Below are 18,842 nucleotides of genomic sequence, written 5' to 3'. Positions count from 1 at the left end.
CTGTAAGGGGCAAGACGGCTCATAGCTTTGACAGGTAAGAAAGGAACTGTGCTTCTAGCACCTCTGGTCAGATCAAGAGGTGTGTTTTGGCCTCTGGGTAGAACATAGAGTCATTTAGGTTGGAAAAGATCTTTTAAGATCATCGAGTCCAGCTGTTAACCCGGCACTGCCAAGTCAACCACTAGCCCATGTCCCTCAGGGACACACCCACACATCTTCTAAATCCCTCTAGGGATGGTGACTCCACTACTCCCTGGGCAGCCTGTTCCAATGCTGATCAACCCTTTTGATGAAGCCATTTTTCCTAATAGTCCATTTAAACCTCCTCTGGCACAGCTTGAGGCCATTTGCTCTTGTCCTGTCTTGTTGCATGGGAGAAGAGACCAGTCCCCACCTCACTATGCTGAAACCAAAAGAAAAGGAGGAAAGAAGATGGAGGGAAAGACTGATAAACACTATGAGACTGAGAGTCCATAAACTACTATTGATTATGAAAAGGGGTTTTTTGGCATATAAATTGAAGTTCCAGCAAAGATAAGAAATAACAACACAGAAGAACCCTCTGTCATTCTGTGGTGGCTTTTCTTACATATATTCTTTCAGAGTTAGTTTTCTAAAGGCAATACTTGTCAAGCACTTAGAGCCCATTAAGCAAATATTTAAGAAGCAGAGACTACACTAATAGCTTGTCCATCATCAGTAGGTTGGTAGAACAGCTAAGTATAAAAACTACCTAGCTAATTTAAGGACTGGGATGCTGTGAGTTTAATGACTCCATTCTCCTGGCTCTTGCTACACAAATACAAACATTTTTGGCGAGTACTTTTCACTGTTCAGCTTGTGACCCTCTAAGGTTATATATCCTTACAAAAGCAATCTTCACCTTCAGCTCTTTTGTTCAGGCATCTATACAATATTTTGGAGGTTTGGGATGTTGGGTATGTTGTGATCTTTGCCATGCTTGATTCCAAACCTGATTGTCAGTACACTCTGGAGGTGCTGGTTTCTTTGTCTGTGCCTGTTATAATCACTGAGGAAATAAGTAACTTCCAGGTTATATGTTGAGTGATGTCTTTAAATGCCAATGTCTGTCTTGTCCTGCTGTAGATACCAAGTGGCAATCTGGGTATGTTTGGCAATAGTGGAGCAGCACAAGCCAGGACCATGCAACAGCCGCAGCAACCGCCAGTGCAACCTCTTAATTCATCCCAGCCTAGTCTTCGTGCTCAAGTGCCTCAGTTTCTATCCCCTCAGGTTAGACAGCACTTCCATTCATGAGTTTTCCCTTTCCCTGGAACTCTTCCATATGCACTCTCCTTTCCATATTGCATTCTGTCATGCTCTTGAGGCTTCGCAGCTACTCTTGCCTGGCTGTATCTGTGTTGATTTATTTACTAGCCAGTAAGCATATGACATTAGTAAGATGGTCTAGTGTGTATGTTCTGTCAGTTATCTGTGTGGGCACATTCCTTTTTGGGAAAAAAGTAGTGTTTCAAGAGAGCTGAGGAGTTCGTTCCCAGCTCTTCTTCTATAAATGGACATTTGAGTATGATTATTAAGATTTGTAGTAGAGCCTCTTGTTAATTTTTGGTAGTTCATGGTACTGCTGCTAATACTATTTTCCAGCTGATGTCTTGTGACTCTTATTAATGGCTTACACAGTTGCCAGTGTTAGAAGTAAATGTACAATGTTTAATATACTTTTCTTTCTTAGGTTCAAGCACAGCTTTTGCAGTTTGCAGCAAAAAACATTGGTCTCAGCCCTGCACAGTTAACCTCGCCAATTAATAATCCTCAGCATATGACGATGTTGAACCAGCTCTATCAGCTGCAGCTGGTAAGTGAAAAGACATGGCAAATAAGGTCTAAAACCGAATTTGACGACATGAAGATAAAATAAGAGAATGACTAAATTTTAAATGCATGTGGCAGATCTTTAAAACAATTGGGTGCTGATTTCTTTGGTGAAGTTGCGTTTTAAAGAAACAAAATTGTGTTTTTTGCCTCAGGCTTTATAGTAATTTGTGGAATAATTATCCTTTACAGCTGATCACTAGAACTGAACAGTCAGTTGTCTTTGTACTGATATGAGTACCATAGTATATTCTCAAACCTCACTACTTCTGTATAGTACATGCCAACATATGCAATGATTGACCAAGTGGGAGGTTGGTATCACAGCATAACAAGAGAAATCTCAGCAGTGCCAGTCCCCCGAGTTACTTGGAAAACTGCCTTCAACAGCCTCAAGAAATAATAAAGTGTAGGGTAAACTTCCTGTAGTTAGTGGCATGTATATTAAACACAGCATGTGATGAGAACTACTTGGTTTTGGAAAGCTGCGTACTTCATTGTATTGGCAACTTTTACGTATGTCTGAAGATATTTAATTGGATTTTAAGAATATTTTAAAAAGCTGTACTGCTAACAGTATTTGCTAGGTTTAAACCTACAGTTGAGGATGACAAACTAGCTTAGTTGCTGATCGTTATGTGCTAGTCCAAGTCTTTTGTTAGTAATAGTGTTTGATACTGTTACTCATTTCTGGTTATGTTTCCTAGTTTTGAGGAGCACAGCATTGATTTCATGCCATGGTAGCAATTGAACAGTACCCAGCTGCTTGAAAAATATCTGTAGAGAACTCCTTTGGATTTTAAATTCACGTTTTTCAAAGAAACACCTTGAAAAAGAAATTTACTGCCCCATGACCCACATTAGAACACGTGGAATTTTTCTGGAGTAAAGCAACACAACTGATTAAATACCAGGTGTTGTCAGAACTCAAAATGTGTGTAAGAGAACTAACAATTGGTGTTTATCTTATTTGTAAGATATTATAAACTTCTATTCTAATTTTTGCTTTGTGTTACAATTTTTTCAGGGAAAAAAGGCAGGCTCCTGGCTTTAATGACCTCTTACTGCTCACAAACCTATTCATCAAGTTTTTTATTGATGTGTTTGGTTTAATGAAAAAAGGCAAGCAAAAAACGAACACTAGACTTAAATGTGTTATAAAATACATTTGTAACGTTTGCTTCCTTGGGAGTTTTCAGAAAATTCCCAATGTTTCTGTCTTTTCTATTTTATAATGTACCAGAGTAGTTCAGACAAGCTTGTTTGGCTTTGTGTATATGTATTAGGACCTCTGACCTCTCACTTCTGTCTCGTAGGCGTACCAACGTTTACAAATCCAGCAGCAGATGTTACAGGCTCAGCGTAACGTTTCCGGACCCATGAGACAACAGGAGCAGCAAGTAGGTTTGCCTGCCAGTTCAATCTCTCTGCAAGGGTTTGTCTTCAGTAGCTTAAAGAGATTGTACTGCTTATAGCAAAGCAGCTATAGCATCCTTAGAAACAATAATGTAGTGCATGGTTTGAGTATTGACAGGAAAGAGGGCTAGAGCACTGAAGCTATTTTACAGCATTCAGTTATTGGAGGAAAGCTCTTCAACTCTTAATAGGGTCAATTTTTATTTGTAAAGAGATCTATTGTGTTATTTCACTGTAGATTCAGGCACAAGAAATCTAGTGTCTTTTTGTTCAATTGAGCATTTATTGATTCTTTTCCTTGCCAGGTTGCACGTACAATCAATAACATGCAGCAGCAGATCCAGCAGCACCAGCGCCAGCTGGCCCAGGCCCTGCTTATGAAGCAGCAGCCTCCCCCTCCACATCTGTCTTTGCACCCCTCTGCAGGCAAATCAGCCATGGATAGCTTTTCACCCCATCCCCCGGCTTCCGGCCTACCTGACCTGCAGACCAAAGAGCAACAGTCTTCACCGAACACCTTTGCTCCTTACCCTCTTGGTAAGTGTCCTGGATTAAAGCAGTTCCATATGAAAAAGACAGAGGGAGGTTATTTCCTTAATTCAGCATCTAAATATTTTGCTCTGCTGTGTAACAAATACAGAAGTAGAAAGATATGTTTATTAAATAGTGTTGAAATGCCAAAACAAAATCATGGTACTACACACCTATCTGGTAGCAGCTGCTCAAGAGGGCTATATTTGCTTATCTGTACTCTGCCTACAAATATCAGCACAGAAGATTTGCATAATTAGGTACCTACCTACCTTGCTATTTATGAACTAAATATAAATTGACAGTGTCATGTTGTAAAACACACAAATGTCATATTGATAAACAGGAATATCATCTGGAAGTCATGCAAAGTCAGCTTTCCACTCCCATCAGCACTGGTAAGGCATCAAGTTTGGTCAGTGTATTTTAAGAAGGATATGGCTCAGTTTGAAGTAATGCAGAGTGAGTGTTGTGCAAATGATGAGATGTTTCAAAATCATGACTGCTAAGAAAGAAAGGGAAATCCTCTGGTCACTTTAGTCTGAAGAGTAGACTTAAGAGACATGCAGGGATCTTCAAAATGTAAAAGATACCTACGAAGAGTTTTCTTGCATATGGCTAATGCCAAGAGGTAATACTTCTGTTGTGTGAAAGGAGATCTAGTTAAACATTAAAGATCACTTATTTGCTCTAAGCAAAGCAGAATAAATAACCTGGGAAGTTTCTGAAATGTTCCTCACTGGTCAGTCCGTGGTAGGTTAGACACAGATCTGTCAAATATGATTAATGTCAAAATAATCAATTCAGCCTTAAGACAGCATGAACAAAGCAACCTTTCAGACCTGTTGCCTGTGTGATTGTTTGTATGCTACCTCTATTTATGACATAAAGGAATTAATCTCTTTGTGACTCTTTAAGCTCTGTACGATAGAATTGCCAAGCTGTATCTACCATGCAGCAGTTTAGAAGGTAATTCTGACTGCTGTGGTGAGCTGTTAGAGGAGGGAGCATCAGAAGGCAAAAGAATTTATGAATTAAAGTCTAAGAAGTTCTTATCATATCTCAGCTTCCTGTCATCTGCTAACATTCAGGATTATATATCAAAGAAGACCCAGATTCGTGTCACAGAACCGTGTCAGAATTGTTCCCTAAATACAGTCCGAGTGATTTTGTTCTGTGTATATAAAATATATGCCCAAATACTACAATACCTGCTCGAATGAATGGCTGCTGCTTCTAATTAGTTGCTTTCTTTGAGATTTGTACAGTGTTGTTAGCAAAATGAAATGGCAGACATGGCCATGGGCGAGCACTGGTGAGACATTAGGAACATTTTGATTTAGCAGTGGAATGCTGCAGATTCCTCACTGGTTTAAGCGTAGCATACCAGTGCATTCTTCCAGAAGGCTTTTTCGGAGACAAGGGAAGAGACTGAAAGTAAAAATACTGACAGCTTTAAAATAGTGTCCCTGCATCTTTTCTTTTGTTTCCACTTTTAGCAAAGTTTTCTGAATTCATTTTCTGAATTCATGGGAGTTACATTGGTGTTCCCATAAAAACAAAAGTTCCTGACAGCAGTTGCAAATAAGCATAGTAATTTACTCTACACATGTACAGATGTCTGAAAGTCAACGTTTCATAACTCCTTTAGCTGGTTTTTTAAACACATTTTTTAATCCTCCAGTCTGTTATGGATATCTCATGACCTGTTTCCCCTTAGCTGGACTGAACGCGAACATGAATGTAAATAACATGGACATTACCGGTGGTTTGTCAGTGAAGGACACTTCTCAGTCCCAGTCTCGCCTTCCTCAGTGGACACACCCCAACTCAATGGATAATCTGTCTAGTGCTGCTTCTTCGCTTGACCAGAACTCCAGCAAGCACGGTATGTTACATTTAATCTCAGTGGCAGCCTGGCTTTTTGAGGCTTGACGCACACTGCAGTGGCATTTTTTTATTCTCAAGTTACTGTTTGCAGTAAGTGCTCATAAGTGGTTGGTACAGAGTGCCCTTTGAGACTGGGGTACTTTCAAAATTATTTCTGCAGTCACATTCAGCAGTGCATCTAAGTGCTTGCAGCTGTCACTTCCTACATGCAGTGTAGGAATGTTTTTTCCATTTGCTGAATTTTCTTGCTCAGAACATGGGAGTTCAAGTAAAACAAGCCACTAGCGTTGGCAAAACAAGTCTCACAGTCTTCCCCTTACTCCAGATCTGCATAAGTTTCATCCAGAATAACCTTGCATTGTCTTTCTCCCACAGTTTTTCCAGTATCGCCAACCTTTCACAGCCAGTCCTGTACACAAGCACAATGAAGTACATAATTAGCCATCCTGGGAGTTAGGAGCACAAACTTCACATTTTTCCAGGAGTGATTGCTAATCTGTTTGAACACTTTTATCCCTAATGCCTCCAGTATCCTGAGTCATTTATTCCTTTATTTCCTGTACCAAGTTTATTCTGTTAGGACATGGTGCTGTTAACTTTATTATATCCGGGATTTTATTATGAGAAGCATGCATAATTTCTTTTACAATACTTTATTCTGCAAGTAGCTGTACTGGTTATACCAAATTGTTGTTTGATAGTTTGTTGGACATGAGAATGGCATTTCAAATCATCCACCCCATCTGCAATGAACATCTAGAGAAAAGGGCTTGTTTAGAGGGATATTCCTTAGTATGCTGTCTCAGCAAATTCCTATTTACTATCAGTGTAACAATTTGAATTAGTCTCTTTTTGGCAGTAATGTAATGCAGTTGTTTAGCTTGAGTGTCTAGATTGTACCAGTGGTGTGTCTCACAGCTGTAATTCCTAGGAAGGCTTCAGAGGCTGTTAAGCCTTGCTTACTGTGTTTGCATGTTAATTTTCTTTTCTACCTTTGTGATACAGAAAGAAAATATAGGGAGTGATGAAATTCCATACCCAAAATTAATGCCACTCCTAACCAAAGCCTTTCCATTTCAATCCTTACAGGTGCTATACCTGGAGGTTTAAGTATTGGTCCTCCGGGAAAGTCCTCCATTGATGACTCTTACAGCCGGTATGATCTGATGCAGAACAGTGAATCACCCGCCAGTCCACCCGTAGCTGTTCCTCACAGCTGGTCACGTGCCAAAACTGATAGTGATAAAATTTCCAATGGCTCCAGCATAAACTGGCCACCAGGTAACAACACACAAAGTGTTCATGTCAAGCTGACGTCCTTAAAACATGGTTCTATTTATTGAATCTTTATGCCTTCTGCTACACAGGAACTTTGGAGAATTATGACTTTTTATACTCTTCTTTTTATTATGTTTGAAACAGAGTTTCATCCAGGAGTGCCGTGGAAAGGACTGCAGAATATTGATCCTGAAAATGACCCTGATGTTACTCCTGGAAGTGTTCCAACTGGGCCTACCATAAACACCACAATACAGGATGTTAATCGCTATCTTCTCAAGAGTGGAGGTAAACACACAAATCACATGCATATCCGTGTGTACTTTCTTCTTTCCAAAAAAGGTGACTTCATGCATTACAGATGTAGTATATTTTGCATGTAACCCTAATGCTTCTGCTCTGAACTTTCACTGAAAATCAGAAATACTAGATTTAAATATGTGACCAAAAGGTTTTTGGTTTTCTGTGGGAAATATTTTTATATTGGAAAAGGGTATGAGATGTAATACAAACTTCTGTGGTCACTGGAAGTTTTTGTAACTCGTAGCACTTTGTTTTGAACAAGATTTTACTCTCCATCCTGACCACCCTCCTGCACACACTTCATGAAATACTCAGAAGACACAACACAAAAGTTCCAGAGTTGTTGCTGAAGCAGCAGGCTTCTGTCACGCTACTTAATTGTAGCTTTGTTAGAAGATCAGTCAGCAAAATTATTTAGAGCTATTTTATCCCCAGAACCATCAAAGAAAAAAGGGAATTGGCTAGTCAACTAGTATTCCCAGTGCCGTTTCCATTCCTTTTGTCTTGGCAGTTCTTACTTCAGAATTAAAAGGGCGTTCTCTAAAACAATAAGCCATTGGGACTGTGCTACTTGTTAACTAGATGCACTGCAATTGGATCAAGGGAAAGGTGGCTTGGTTTAATTGTGCTCAGTGTGCCAATATAGGGAAGCAGTCTGCTGTCTAGTAGAGCACTCTAATATGCATAGGAATAGTGTAATCAGGTTGGCAGGAAGGACCTGTCAGGATTGAAAATGTGGGGTTTGTTCTTATAGTTACATCTATGATACCTGCGTTGTAAATCAGAACTATCATTGCTCTGGGCTTGTTAATCAGGCAAAGAGATGTGAACTGTGAGGGAAAGGAGGCAGGGGTTTTCATTGTTTTGAATTAGTTGTCTCTAACCTGAAAACAACCTTTATTTAAGCTGAAACATGAAGTATTTGTGTGCATGACTAATGTTGAATTAACTTTTAATGACACAAATATACTGCGAGGGGTAGGCAACCTGGATGGTTTGAAGTTCTGAAAAGAAAAGGATAGACAGAATTCAGCCATAGTTCAGGTATGGTGCACCCAAGATACACTCCCATTAGGCCAGAAGCCTAGCCCTACACAGCTGTAGTTATATGCTGCCTATTGCAGGTCTTCCTGCTTAATAGAAGGCAAGTACACATTAGCTCTCTTGGTGTGTAATTTGTCTGTGGAATGAAGAAATAATCACGCTACTTAGAGTCAGTATAAATGAGCTTTGGAGAAGTAAACAGGTCCTCAAGAGCCAAAACCTGAAAAGCAGTGACTGTTGGGGTCCATGTATGCTTCCTTTCCTCATTAGCTTTTTAGCTTACTTATGATATAATTTTAATTGAAAATGCAGCTGATAAATCTGTTTCTTTATGCTTGTATAAGCGAGGTGTTTGCTTCTAGGTAAATTTATCTGTTATTGTCAGCACGTCTCCGTATGAGCCTGGGGCTTTCATGACATGCTGCCAGGAAGAGGCCATCTTTGAATGCTGCAGCTTGAAGTACGCAGACTATTAACAGAGCAGATCTCCAGTGAGAGGGCCAGACTGTGATGCATACTGTCCTTGCACTGCACACACAGAAAGAGATAAAACCTAAGGTTTTGGGTTGATTTTTATTTCATTCTGTGTGCTGAGGAAGCTTTGCAGGCTCAGCCAGCCTTAGCCACCTGAAATCAGGGATGATTTCAGCTCTCTGGGCATATTTGAATCTGATAAAATTTCCTCACTCCTGCCTAGGAAATAGATTATTTCCAGAGAAGGCCTTGATCTAGAGTTATTCCACTTGAGACTGATGTCTGTTTTGGTGTCCTTTGGAGTGCATTGGGTCTAGATAAGGTAAAGTTTGGTTGGTTGCTCTTCCAGTTGGATATATAGCCTGTTTTTTATTGAGCTGTGAGGGATGAGATTGCCCTTTTACTTAGTCCCTTCTACCTCAGTACAGAGCTCTTTTCCAAAGAACTCATGTATTTTTATTAGTCGGTTCAAGATGTTTCAGTATCACAGTCCGTCTATGCATGTCAGGAATGCTAAGTCACCTAGGATACACACTTAATTTTGTTGGTGGCTAGAGAGAATACTTCCAACTCTTCAGGTATTTATAATGAAGATATTTTATGTTCAATTTCTTTCATTTGCTGCCACTAAGGAAACTGTATGTATGCTTAGATAGCTCCTCAGATTGTATATTATTTACCAGGATGGTTTCAGGCTATTTCATTTAATGTTATCAGTTTGAGAAGAGATTGCTAAAATATATCCTTACTTTACTGAAAGTCTGCAAAAATCTAAAGATGTTTGTGGGCATTAGGATGTAGGGTAAGTGCTTACCTTGAGTAATTTAGGACAAATCACCCATGGTAAGAGGTTAGTTAATCATATACATCTATGCTCATCTACAGTGGCCATTGCTTAAGTCAGTCAGCAGAGCACCTTAATGAATGAAGCCTGTTCCTTGAGACTAAACAGTTCAACACCGATTTTTTTGAGTCATGTATCTTAAAGGAAATGCAGAATTTATCTTCTGCACAGGTGCTAGTATGTTTGCTACTGTGCCAGCTTTCTTTTCTTTTCTACTAAAGACTTCTGCTTCACTTTATCATGCTTTCTATAACATTTCATTCCTAGACTTCTGAGACCAGGCCGATTAAAGGAAATGCCTTCATGGTTTGTATTTTCACATAATAGATTTGCTTATGTCACACCAAACATCATTATGCCCATCTTTCTTAGCTGCTTCTCTGCTGGTTCTGCAGGGTCATCCCCAACATCATCTCAGAATGCCACGCTGCCTTCATCGAGTGCCTGGCCGCTTAGTGCCTCCGGCTACAGTAGCTCTTTCAGCAGCATTGCATCTGCACCTAGCATTGCAGGTACGAAAAATGGCCTTTCTACTTTCACATCCTTCTGCATTCTGAGAAAAGGCCCTAGAAAGTGCTTTCCTAGTTACTACAGTAGTGCTACTATAGACAGAGACCTGTTTTTCAGTATTGTGCTAGGTAGTAAGCAGCAGTCCTGGCAGCTCTTCAGTGGCGAGTTGAATGGTATGCCTGGAATTGTGCTGAGGAAAAATGTATTTATTCCACTGGTGCCACGTGCTGTCACTCTGTATTGGTATTGAGATCTCTTAATGACTGTTTCCATTGCAGCTTTGAGGAGGAATATTGTCTAGACCTCAGTAGAAACACTGCTGCTAAGCCCTTCCAGTAAGATCTGATGTGAAATTTTTGTTAATAAACTCACTGTTAAAAGTGAACCATCTTCAGCTCAGGAAAAGGTTTCGTACCACCTCAAGGAGGTACTCTGCATGGCTGTGAAGGGGTTGGGTTTGGGGCTCTTAAATGTCTTCTGATAGTCAGCCCAAAGTCTAAGGCTCCCCTAAATGGCTGAGTTTATAGGTGGTCTGAATAAACTACCCCATTCATTTTAATGAGCTTTACATTCTGGAACATCTCTGTCTGCAAGTCACAGAGACATTGCGTGTGAACTAACTACCTAAATATCCAGTTTGTCCCATTATAAAAATGTGTTGGGGCTCTTGTGTGGATTGTATTAACATTTTCATATCTAATCAATGAAAACCCTTTTCTTTGAATAAAGGAAGGTGCAACCTCCAGGTCATACTGCAGAATGGAAAACAAAAAGGGGTTGTGTGAAACGTTTTACTCCAGTGAAAGGAAAAGAATGACTGGCTTTCCTTTTATCTGCCATGCATTTCTGCTTTATTTGCTTTTTATTGTTTTGCAGTGTCACCTAATCTTTGTGTTAACCCCATAAGAAGTAGTGACATAGCAACATCTAATCTGTGGTAATGTGCATGAATCATGATGTGTTGAGCCGCTCTGAGTTCTAACACTCAGGCTTTTTTACCTTTTCTCCCACCGTTTTACTCTTGTTTAATGCATTCATCATCATTGTCAAATTATTTTTGCTGCTGCAGTGTGCAAGAAGATGGGAGAGTGGTTGCCCTTTCACTTAAATGGTTATGATTCAATATAAAATCCTTGAGTTAGATGATTCAGATAAATAGAGGAAATCTGGGGAATGTGTGTATAGAACTGAGGCTGTGATTTGGTGTCTGGTAAATTTGGCTCTAGGACTGATAAAATCCCTCAGTGGCTGCCTGATGGAAAGCACTGACTGAGTATAAGCTTCATCTGCCAGTTCAAATCTGGGTTTAAAAAACTCCACAAGATTTTGGCATCTTGAACTTTTGTCAGACCAAGTATTTTCTTCCTGCCTGCAATCAGCATTAAAGCATTAAGGCAGCATAACCACAATATCATTTGCTCTGGCAGAAGATGCAGTGATGTGACCATTTCAGTCCATTCCATGTGCTGCTAATGTTAGTAACAGTGTGGGGCTGTGCTATGAGAAGGAAATAGAACTCAACTTCCACCACGTATGTTGGTAGAAGGAAGAAAGTCAAGGATGTGCAAGTCTAAAGTTGAATAAAGGGGTTTGGTTTGGTATGCAGAATGTGAAACAATTTTGTCTGCCACGCTGAATGCTAAACTGATTTGCTATTCTTGGGTTGTTTTATTATTTTATAAGATTCTGGTTTGGCAGGAACAGTAGTAAAATAACAAACTCAACAGTGAAAAGTTTCAGTGGCAAGTTGTGGTATGGTCTAATCTTCTGAAGACTTCATCTTTTGCAAAGACTGTTTAGAAAAAGAATGTCTGTTACGTTGCCTATTCAGAAATCCAGGTTTGGTTGGGTTTTGATTTTTGGAATTTTAGTAAACCTGGTTACTAAATCCAGTAATACTGGTTACTTCATATTAGATAAAACGAGTTGTGTAAGAAAAAGTGGTTAAGATCTATTAACCCTTTGAGAGAGACAATCTTCCTAGGGTTTCATTATGATTTAAATGAAATTAGATTTTAAATACTTCAGTCCATTTTCTGGTCTTTTTTTCATGTATTTTCTTCTATGAGAAAAGAAACTAGTAGGAGATTTTCAAAAGGGAACTTTATTTTTTCTTTCTATTGCAGGTAAATTGTCAGACATCAAGTCTACATGGTCCTCTGGCCCAATCTCTCACACACAAGCCTCTCTATCCCATGAACTATGGAAGGTACCCAGAAACACTACTGCTCCTACAAGACCACCTCCGGGCTTAACAAATACCAAGCCATCATCGACGTGGGGTGCCAGTCCCCTGGGCTGGACCAGCTCTTACTCCTCTGGTACGCCTGACGCCTGTGTTTTAGCACACCACAGTGCCTTCTTCTTAGAACTGTTTGCTTTTTATTCTGTGCTGCAATAGTGAGGCACCGCATAGCTGTGTATTAGGCTCCAGAAACATGAGGTCTAATGCAAGTAGAGTGTGTCTGTTTAGGGGTTGAAGCTTGTGCCCATTTATTTTAGTTAGGGTAAACTGTAATTGAAGCTGTCACCTTTCAGGTGGTCGTATTAGTAATTTTACATAGTCATCGCCAAATCATTTAACTCCAACTAAGATTTTTTTTTTTCCATTTCCTTAATCTCTAAAAATACCTTTTAAATGTGTGTCTTGTTTGTGGTATGACCTATGACTGCTTACAAGGCTTCAAGATGAGCAAATCAGCCCATGGAATTTAATATGGAACGCATTTTTGGAGCATGGACGTGAAGCATTTAGGACCTGATGGCATTGCAGGGCCCTCAGGGAATGTCTTAACTTTCTCCATTTTGCTTGGATATAAATATTAGAAACCATGGGTCTGGTATATGTATCATGTTTGTGAAGCAGTCAGCTTCAAACGCAAGCATTGCACTTATTTTATAAAGCTGGCTGGTTTACGTATCTGCTATCACTAAGTTGGGAATTAAATGTCCCTCTTCTTGCTGTTTATTTTTATCTGTTTTCTTCACCAAAACCTTACCTGGTGGGCAGGTATCGCTGATTACAGGATTCTCTCTGGAGCCTGAGTGTGGTCACACATGTGACTACAGATGTACTGGGGTTTCTCAAACACCACTGATATATATCCAGCTTGTTCAGTTCCTCATTGTAAAACCCCAGGCTGAAGTTTGAAAAGCAGGTTTTGTTAGTAACGTCCTTTCATCTTTAATCATTCTCAGTGCAGAAATATGTTTTGAATAAGTCATATACGTTAATCTATCATTGGCAAGATAGCAGAATGCTGCAGTACTATAAAAATCTTTAAGCAGCAATCTGAGCTTGGACATCTGAATTGCTTTTAAAATGTGTCTTCCAGATTAATTCTCATTTAACGTGAAGATACAGTTTGTTGCAGTGTCATACCTGCACCCGCTAGTTTTCTAACTTTTTTGTTGTGGCATTTGTACTGTAGGTTCTGCATGGAGTACTGACAGCTCAGGGAGAACAAGCAGCTGGCTGGTTCTTCGAAACCTCACACCCCAGGTAAACAGAATTGTCCACAGCTAGTTCTGAAAAGGGACGTGTCACATTTAGGAGATGATAAGAACATTTATCTTGGTCATTTGGTTCATTTGAAGGGTAAATAATCATTATGCATTTATTATGTGTCTATCTTCTACAGGGAATTTGTTAAGTTTTGAATGTGCTGTCAAATCAAGCATGAATTTTTAAGACCGTAATTTTTCATTCAGTGTGCAGCATTTTGTATGTTTAAGTTTGGAGGTGAATAGTTTTTTACAACAGATACAGAGATGTAGGGTCTGCTTTTCCTATGGGTTTTGCTTTGGTGGTTCTTCTAAATCTGTCAAAACCTCCAGTCCTCCATGTGGTTTCATTCACAAAGAAGAACATAAGCCACAAAGCCTTTAATGTAGACATCCAGATTAACCTTGGAGGAAATTTAGTTGTATTTATGAACACTATTTTTTTTCTTTGACTTATTTCTGGACTTCTGTAGACTTTTAATGATAAAAATAATTTGTATAGCCTAAATTGAGAAATTCTATGCACTGGATTGTAGGGAAGCCTTAAAAAGGCAGGATGTCTCACTCAGTGAAGCCAGTAATAAGTCTGTAATTAAATTTTTATGGAAGAAAAACTTTTCTTTTACTTGTACTCGTTCTTCAGCTTTTAAAATTTATTTAGTTAACAAGCATTACAAAAGCAGAATCACAGAAATACAGGTAACCTTTCACCTCCCTTCCCTCTTACCAGATTGATGGTTCCACACTGCGGACACTGTGTTTGCAACATGGCCCTCTAATAACATTCCACTTGAACCTGACGCAAGGGAATGCTGTGGTCCGATACAGTTCCAAGGAGGAAGCAGCCAAGGCCCAGAAGTCTCTGCATATGTACGTTTCTGCTGTCTTTCCTTTGTTATGAAGCCAGTTTTATCTCCAAGCTATTTTCTTAGGCATTCATTTGTTAGGACTCAGAACTGATCACTAGTTAGTTTAATCTGATTTTTAAAATAACCTTATGAGACAGAGAAAAAATAACTGGGGGCTAGATACTTATGTACTACTGAATAAGAGGTCATTAAAATCTTGATAATTGATATTCACCATTAATAATGTTCTCAGTAAGGATTTGTCAATTCTAAGGCTGCACGGAATTTGTAAGATGTGATAAGAGTTCTAAAGGAAGCAGAGAAAGCATGAGATGAGGTTTTAGCTTCGGAGAGCAACAGAAAGGACAAAACAATGATAGATAAAGAACATGTTCGTGTGGTCACCATTTTAAAGGAGGAATGAAAAAAATTGAAGGAAATGAATGACGGTGCTTCTGAGGTGTTCAGATCCATGGAACTAATTGGCATTAGCAAGAGCGGGAGAATTTTGGGTGATAAAATTGGTGACATTGGGAAGAATAAGCATATTCTGACACATATTAAGAATATAGAGACTGATGTTTCAAAAGAGTACTTAAGTGCTTGGAGTTAGAAAGCAACTTTCTGTATCAACAAGTTATAGCACAAGGATAATGAAAAATACTGATCATAGAGGGAACACCACTTGGAACTAGGTGTACTACTGTCCACTTAGAAATGGGGGAGCAATGGTTATTCCATAAGTAAAGTTGCAACTACTTTCCCATTATGGGAAAGTAGCTTAACAGAAATTGCAGTATAATATTAATTACCGTGTTGCTTTCTTAACTGTTGACCATTCTGTTGACCCTGCTGTGAGAGTGCTGAGGCACTGGAACAGGTTGCCCGAAGAAGTTGTAAATGCTCCATCCCTGGCAGTGTTCAAAGCCAGGTTGGACAGAGCCTTAGGCAACATGGTCTAGTGTGGGGCATCCCTACCCATGGCAGGGGCTTGGATCCAGATGATCTTTCCAACCCAAACCATTCTATGATTTTATGATTCTTTAATGAAATATTACAAAGCAGCATTCAGAACAGTTGGAGATGAAAAATGGACCCATCTTGGGTTACATCAGTTTAGATGTGGGCATCAGGTAAAAGAAATAATGCCAGAGGCAAAATTAATATGTGAGTTTAAAGAGAAATGCTTATTTTAAATATGCAGATGGTAACATCCTTACACTGAGGTCTGGAAGGCCTCCCTGTAAATTGTTTTTTTAATAGGTTGTGGCATAGCTACAGTTATACTGCTGGAAAGGACAGGACAGACCTTTGTGAATGAAAAGGCTTGAGGTATAAATGTGCTTGGTTTGCTGGCGGAGTGTCAATGGTAAAATACAATGGGATTTGTGGAAGCCAGCAGGACAGTATTAGAGTTTCAAGAGATACCAGCCACTATCTGTTACACAGATAAATGTTTACATGGACTTGATCACTGGAAAATAAATCACAGAGCCAGCAGACTCATATCCCAGCTTATAGTGGGATATATACTATAGCAATAGTGTGGCCAGGAGGATATGGACAGGGATTGTCCCCCTGTGCTCAGCACTGGTGAGGCTGCACCTCAAATCCTGTATTCAGTTCTGGGCCCCTCACTTCAAGAGAGTCATTGAGGTGCTGGAGCGGGGCCAGAAAAGGGCGACAGAGCTGGTGCAGGGCCTGGAGCACAAGTGTGGTGAGGAACGGCTGAGGGACCTGGGGGGTTTAGTGTGGAGAAGAGAAGGCTCAGGGGGAACCTTATCGCTCTCTGCAACTGCCTGACAGGATGGAGCCAGGAAGGGGCTGGTGTCTTCTCCTAAGTAACAAGTGATAGGGTTAGGAGGAAACAGCCTCAAGTTGCACTAGGGGAAGTTTAGATTGGATATTGGGAAAAATGTCTTTACAGAAAGAGTTGTACAGCACTGGAACAGGCTGCCCAAGGCAGTGAAGTCACCATCCCTGGAGGTGTTTAAAAGATGTGTAGATGTGGCACTTACGGACATAGTTTAGTGGTGGACTTGGCAATGCTGGGTTAACGGTTGGAAACATGCCTGGTTTTCAAAGACTGCATTTAGTTCTCTTCACTTACACATTTAGGAAAGGTAGAAATTCTCAAGATGGGATTTTCAGCAAGGAGCATTTGTACAAACCCAGCTTGTTGGTGGCATCCAAACCAGAGGCCGTGGTCAGGCAGTGAGGGGGGAACAGCCATCACAAACGTGTATTGCAGCAAAGGCGTATTTGTTGACGTGTGTGTTCAGTTACCATGCAACAGTGAGACTGAGCTAACAGAGAGATTCAGAGGTTTAGGCAGATAGTGCCTGGTAGGTTTATCTTCTCTTCTTTACAAGATCTTAAGTTGCAGAATGAATTCTAGAAGAAAATAAAAGCTAGGTTCTTGGAAGAATTCTGCATCCATTGCATTAGTCATGCAGTTATTCTTGTCAAACATACACAAAGGAAATTAATTTTAAACATACTATTAAAGAAAAGTGAGCTTTCAGGAAATGTGACTGGGGAGAAGACAAAACCTTCGACTTTGCAGGATGTGTGGTGAGTTGCATTGAAGTACAAACCAAATTTCAAACTACACATGTTGGAAATGTATTCCCAACACAGCCAGATGAGCTTTAAGGGTCCCTTCCAACCCAAGCCATTCTATGGTGTCCATCTTGGATGTTTCCAGAAGTGCCCTTTGCACCCCGTGTTTTGTGTCACTCCACCTTTTCTCTCTGCCCTCAGGTGTGTCCTGGGAAACACTACTATCCTGGCCGAGTTTGCTGGTGAGGAAGAAGTCAACCGTTTCTTAGCACAAGGCCAGGCGCTGCCACCCACCTCCAGCTGGCAGTCCAACACTGGAACCAACCAGACCCGCCTGGGCTCCTCCAGCAGCTCCCACAGCTTGGTCCGCAACGACGCTGGGCACTGGAACACTCCCTGCCTGGGGGGCAAGGGGAGCAGCGACCTGCTCTGGGGTGGGGTCCCCCAGTACTCCAGCAGCCTTTGGGGACCCCCAAGCACCGACGACGGCAGAGTTATCGGCAGCCCAACACCTCTGAATACTCTTCTTCCGGGTGATCTTCTCAGTGGAGAGTCCATCTAGGAAACCAGAGAAACAAAATGGAAAATAACAATCATCAGCACTAAAGGAAAAATAGAATTGTAACCCTTTCCAGTCCCGGGCTTGATGAAGAATCCAGCTTTAACAGATCAGACTGGCAGCCCTTTTTAGTACCTCTGTCCAATATCGACTATGAAACTGCAGAAGTCCTTGTGAACTGTTCATGAAACAGTATGGGCTACTTTTGGTCAGTGTCACATGCTAATGACAGGTTTTATTGTTTTTTTGTTTTCATGGCTTTTTGTTTTATGTTGTCTTTTTATGTTTGTATGGTGATTTTTTCAAAACTAAGTATAAAAGCTGCTTAGAATAGGTCTATCATGAAGGGCACTTTTCAGAATTTGGGCTGGAAAGGGTTATTTTATCAACTGGGGGGGGGAGGGAGAGGAAGGGGGAAACGAAAGCCTATTTAAAATGAGCCTGTGACTATTATGCACATTACCAGAGGCGGACCCAATAATCAGAAAGGGTGAAGTGTGATATTTACCATTGGTACAAAAAAGAGACGAGTTGGAATGGTAACTACGGACTGTACAGGTTGAGCTGGGGGAAGGGCAGGGTCAGGCTATCTCTGTGTCCACTACTCCCATGGATCTGCCTATGCACATTACCCTTGTTTCATTACTTTTTTCATGTCATTTTTTTAATCCCAAAAATATAAAAAAGTGTAAAAAAAAAAAAAAAACCAACAAAAAAAAAACAACAAAAAAAACCCCACCACACCACCACCAAACAACAAAAAAACCCACCCACCCAACAAACCACAAACCATATCAACATGCAAATACTTGAATCCAGCAGGCCAATAACAAAATGTGAACACTTTCTAAGTCGAATTATTACACTTCCAGGTCGGCATCAGTACACAAAAACCAGGCTCTAAGGATTTTTGTTCTTCAAGTTCAGCCTCTGTTTGTGTTGGAACAGCCGTATGTGTGTGCGCGGGTGCCTGTGTGGGTGCGTGTGTCCCTGTGTGCCCGGGAGGGGGGTTCACTAAAACGGTGAATTTTCTCCTTTTATTCAGTATATGCTTTTTATTTGCTCATTGGTCAAATGTTTAATTGTTATTAGCTTCTAACTTTGCACTGAGTGTCCGCAGCCCTTCTTGTAGCTAATCCTAGAACGGTCAAAAGTAAAATAAAAGGAAAAAAAAAAGAAACTGATAGAAGGGGCCGGCGACAATTCACGTGTAAATGTTTACTCA

General features: G+C 40.3%; 1 protein-coding gene across 3 annotated transcripts in view; it reads left to right on the top strand.

The window, feature by feature from the left end:
• TNRC6C (trinucleotide repeat containing 6C) overlaps positions 1 to 17,944 on the top strand; it is a 38,353-nt gene extending 20,409 nt beyond the window's left edge. For 2 of the 3 annotated variants that reach the window (XM_010022647.1, XM_010022646.1), the window contains 12 exons: positions 1,108 to 1,254; positions 1,715 to 1,837; positions 3,171 to 3,254; positions 3,576 to 3,807; positions 5,522 to 5,689; positions 6,781 to 6,972; positions 7,114 to 7,257; positions 10,030 to 10,146; positions 12,271 to 12,465; positions 13,576 to 13,646; positions 14,379 to 14,518; positions 17,260 to 17,944. In XM_010022647.1, coding sequence (XP_010020949.1) covers positions 1,108 to 1,254; positions 1,715 to 1,837; positions 3,171 to 3,254; positions 3,576 to 3,807; positions 5,522 to 5,689; positions 6,781 to 6,972; positions 7,114 to 7,257; positions 10,030 to 10,146; positions 12,271 to 12,465; positions 13,576 to 13,646; positions 14,379 to 14,518; positions 17,260 to 17,620 — 1,974 coding nt within the window. In that variant the 3' untranslated portion in view covers positions 17,621 to 17,944. The remainder of the gene's footprint in view (positions 1 to 1,107; positions 1,255 to 1,714; positions 1,838 to 3,170; positions 3,255 to 3,575; positions 3,808 to 5,521; positions 5,690 to 6,780; positions 6,973 to 7,113; positions 7,258 to 10,029; positions 10,147 to 12,270; positions 12,466 to 13,575; positions 13,647 to 14,378; positions 14,519 to 17,259) is intronic. The other variant, XM_010022648.1, reaches the window with a different exon arrangement.
• The last annotated feature ends 898 nt before the right edge of the window (positions 17,945 to 18,842 follow it).

Source organism: Nestor notabilis, unplaced genomic scaffold (genome assembly GCF_000696875.1).
Source record: "Nestor notabilis isolate BGI_N333 unplaced genomic scaffold, ASM69687v1 scaffold4479, whole genome shotgun sequence".
Taxonomy (NCBI): Eukaryota; Metazoa; Chordata; class Aves; order Psittaciformes; family Psittacidae; genus Nestor; species Nestor notabilis.
This window is presented reverse-complemented; position numbering and strand designations above follow the sequence as displayed.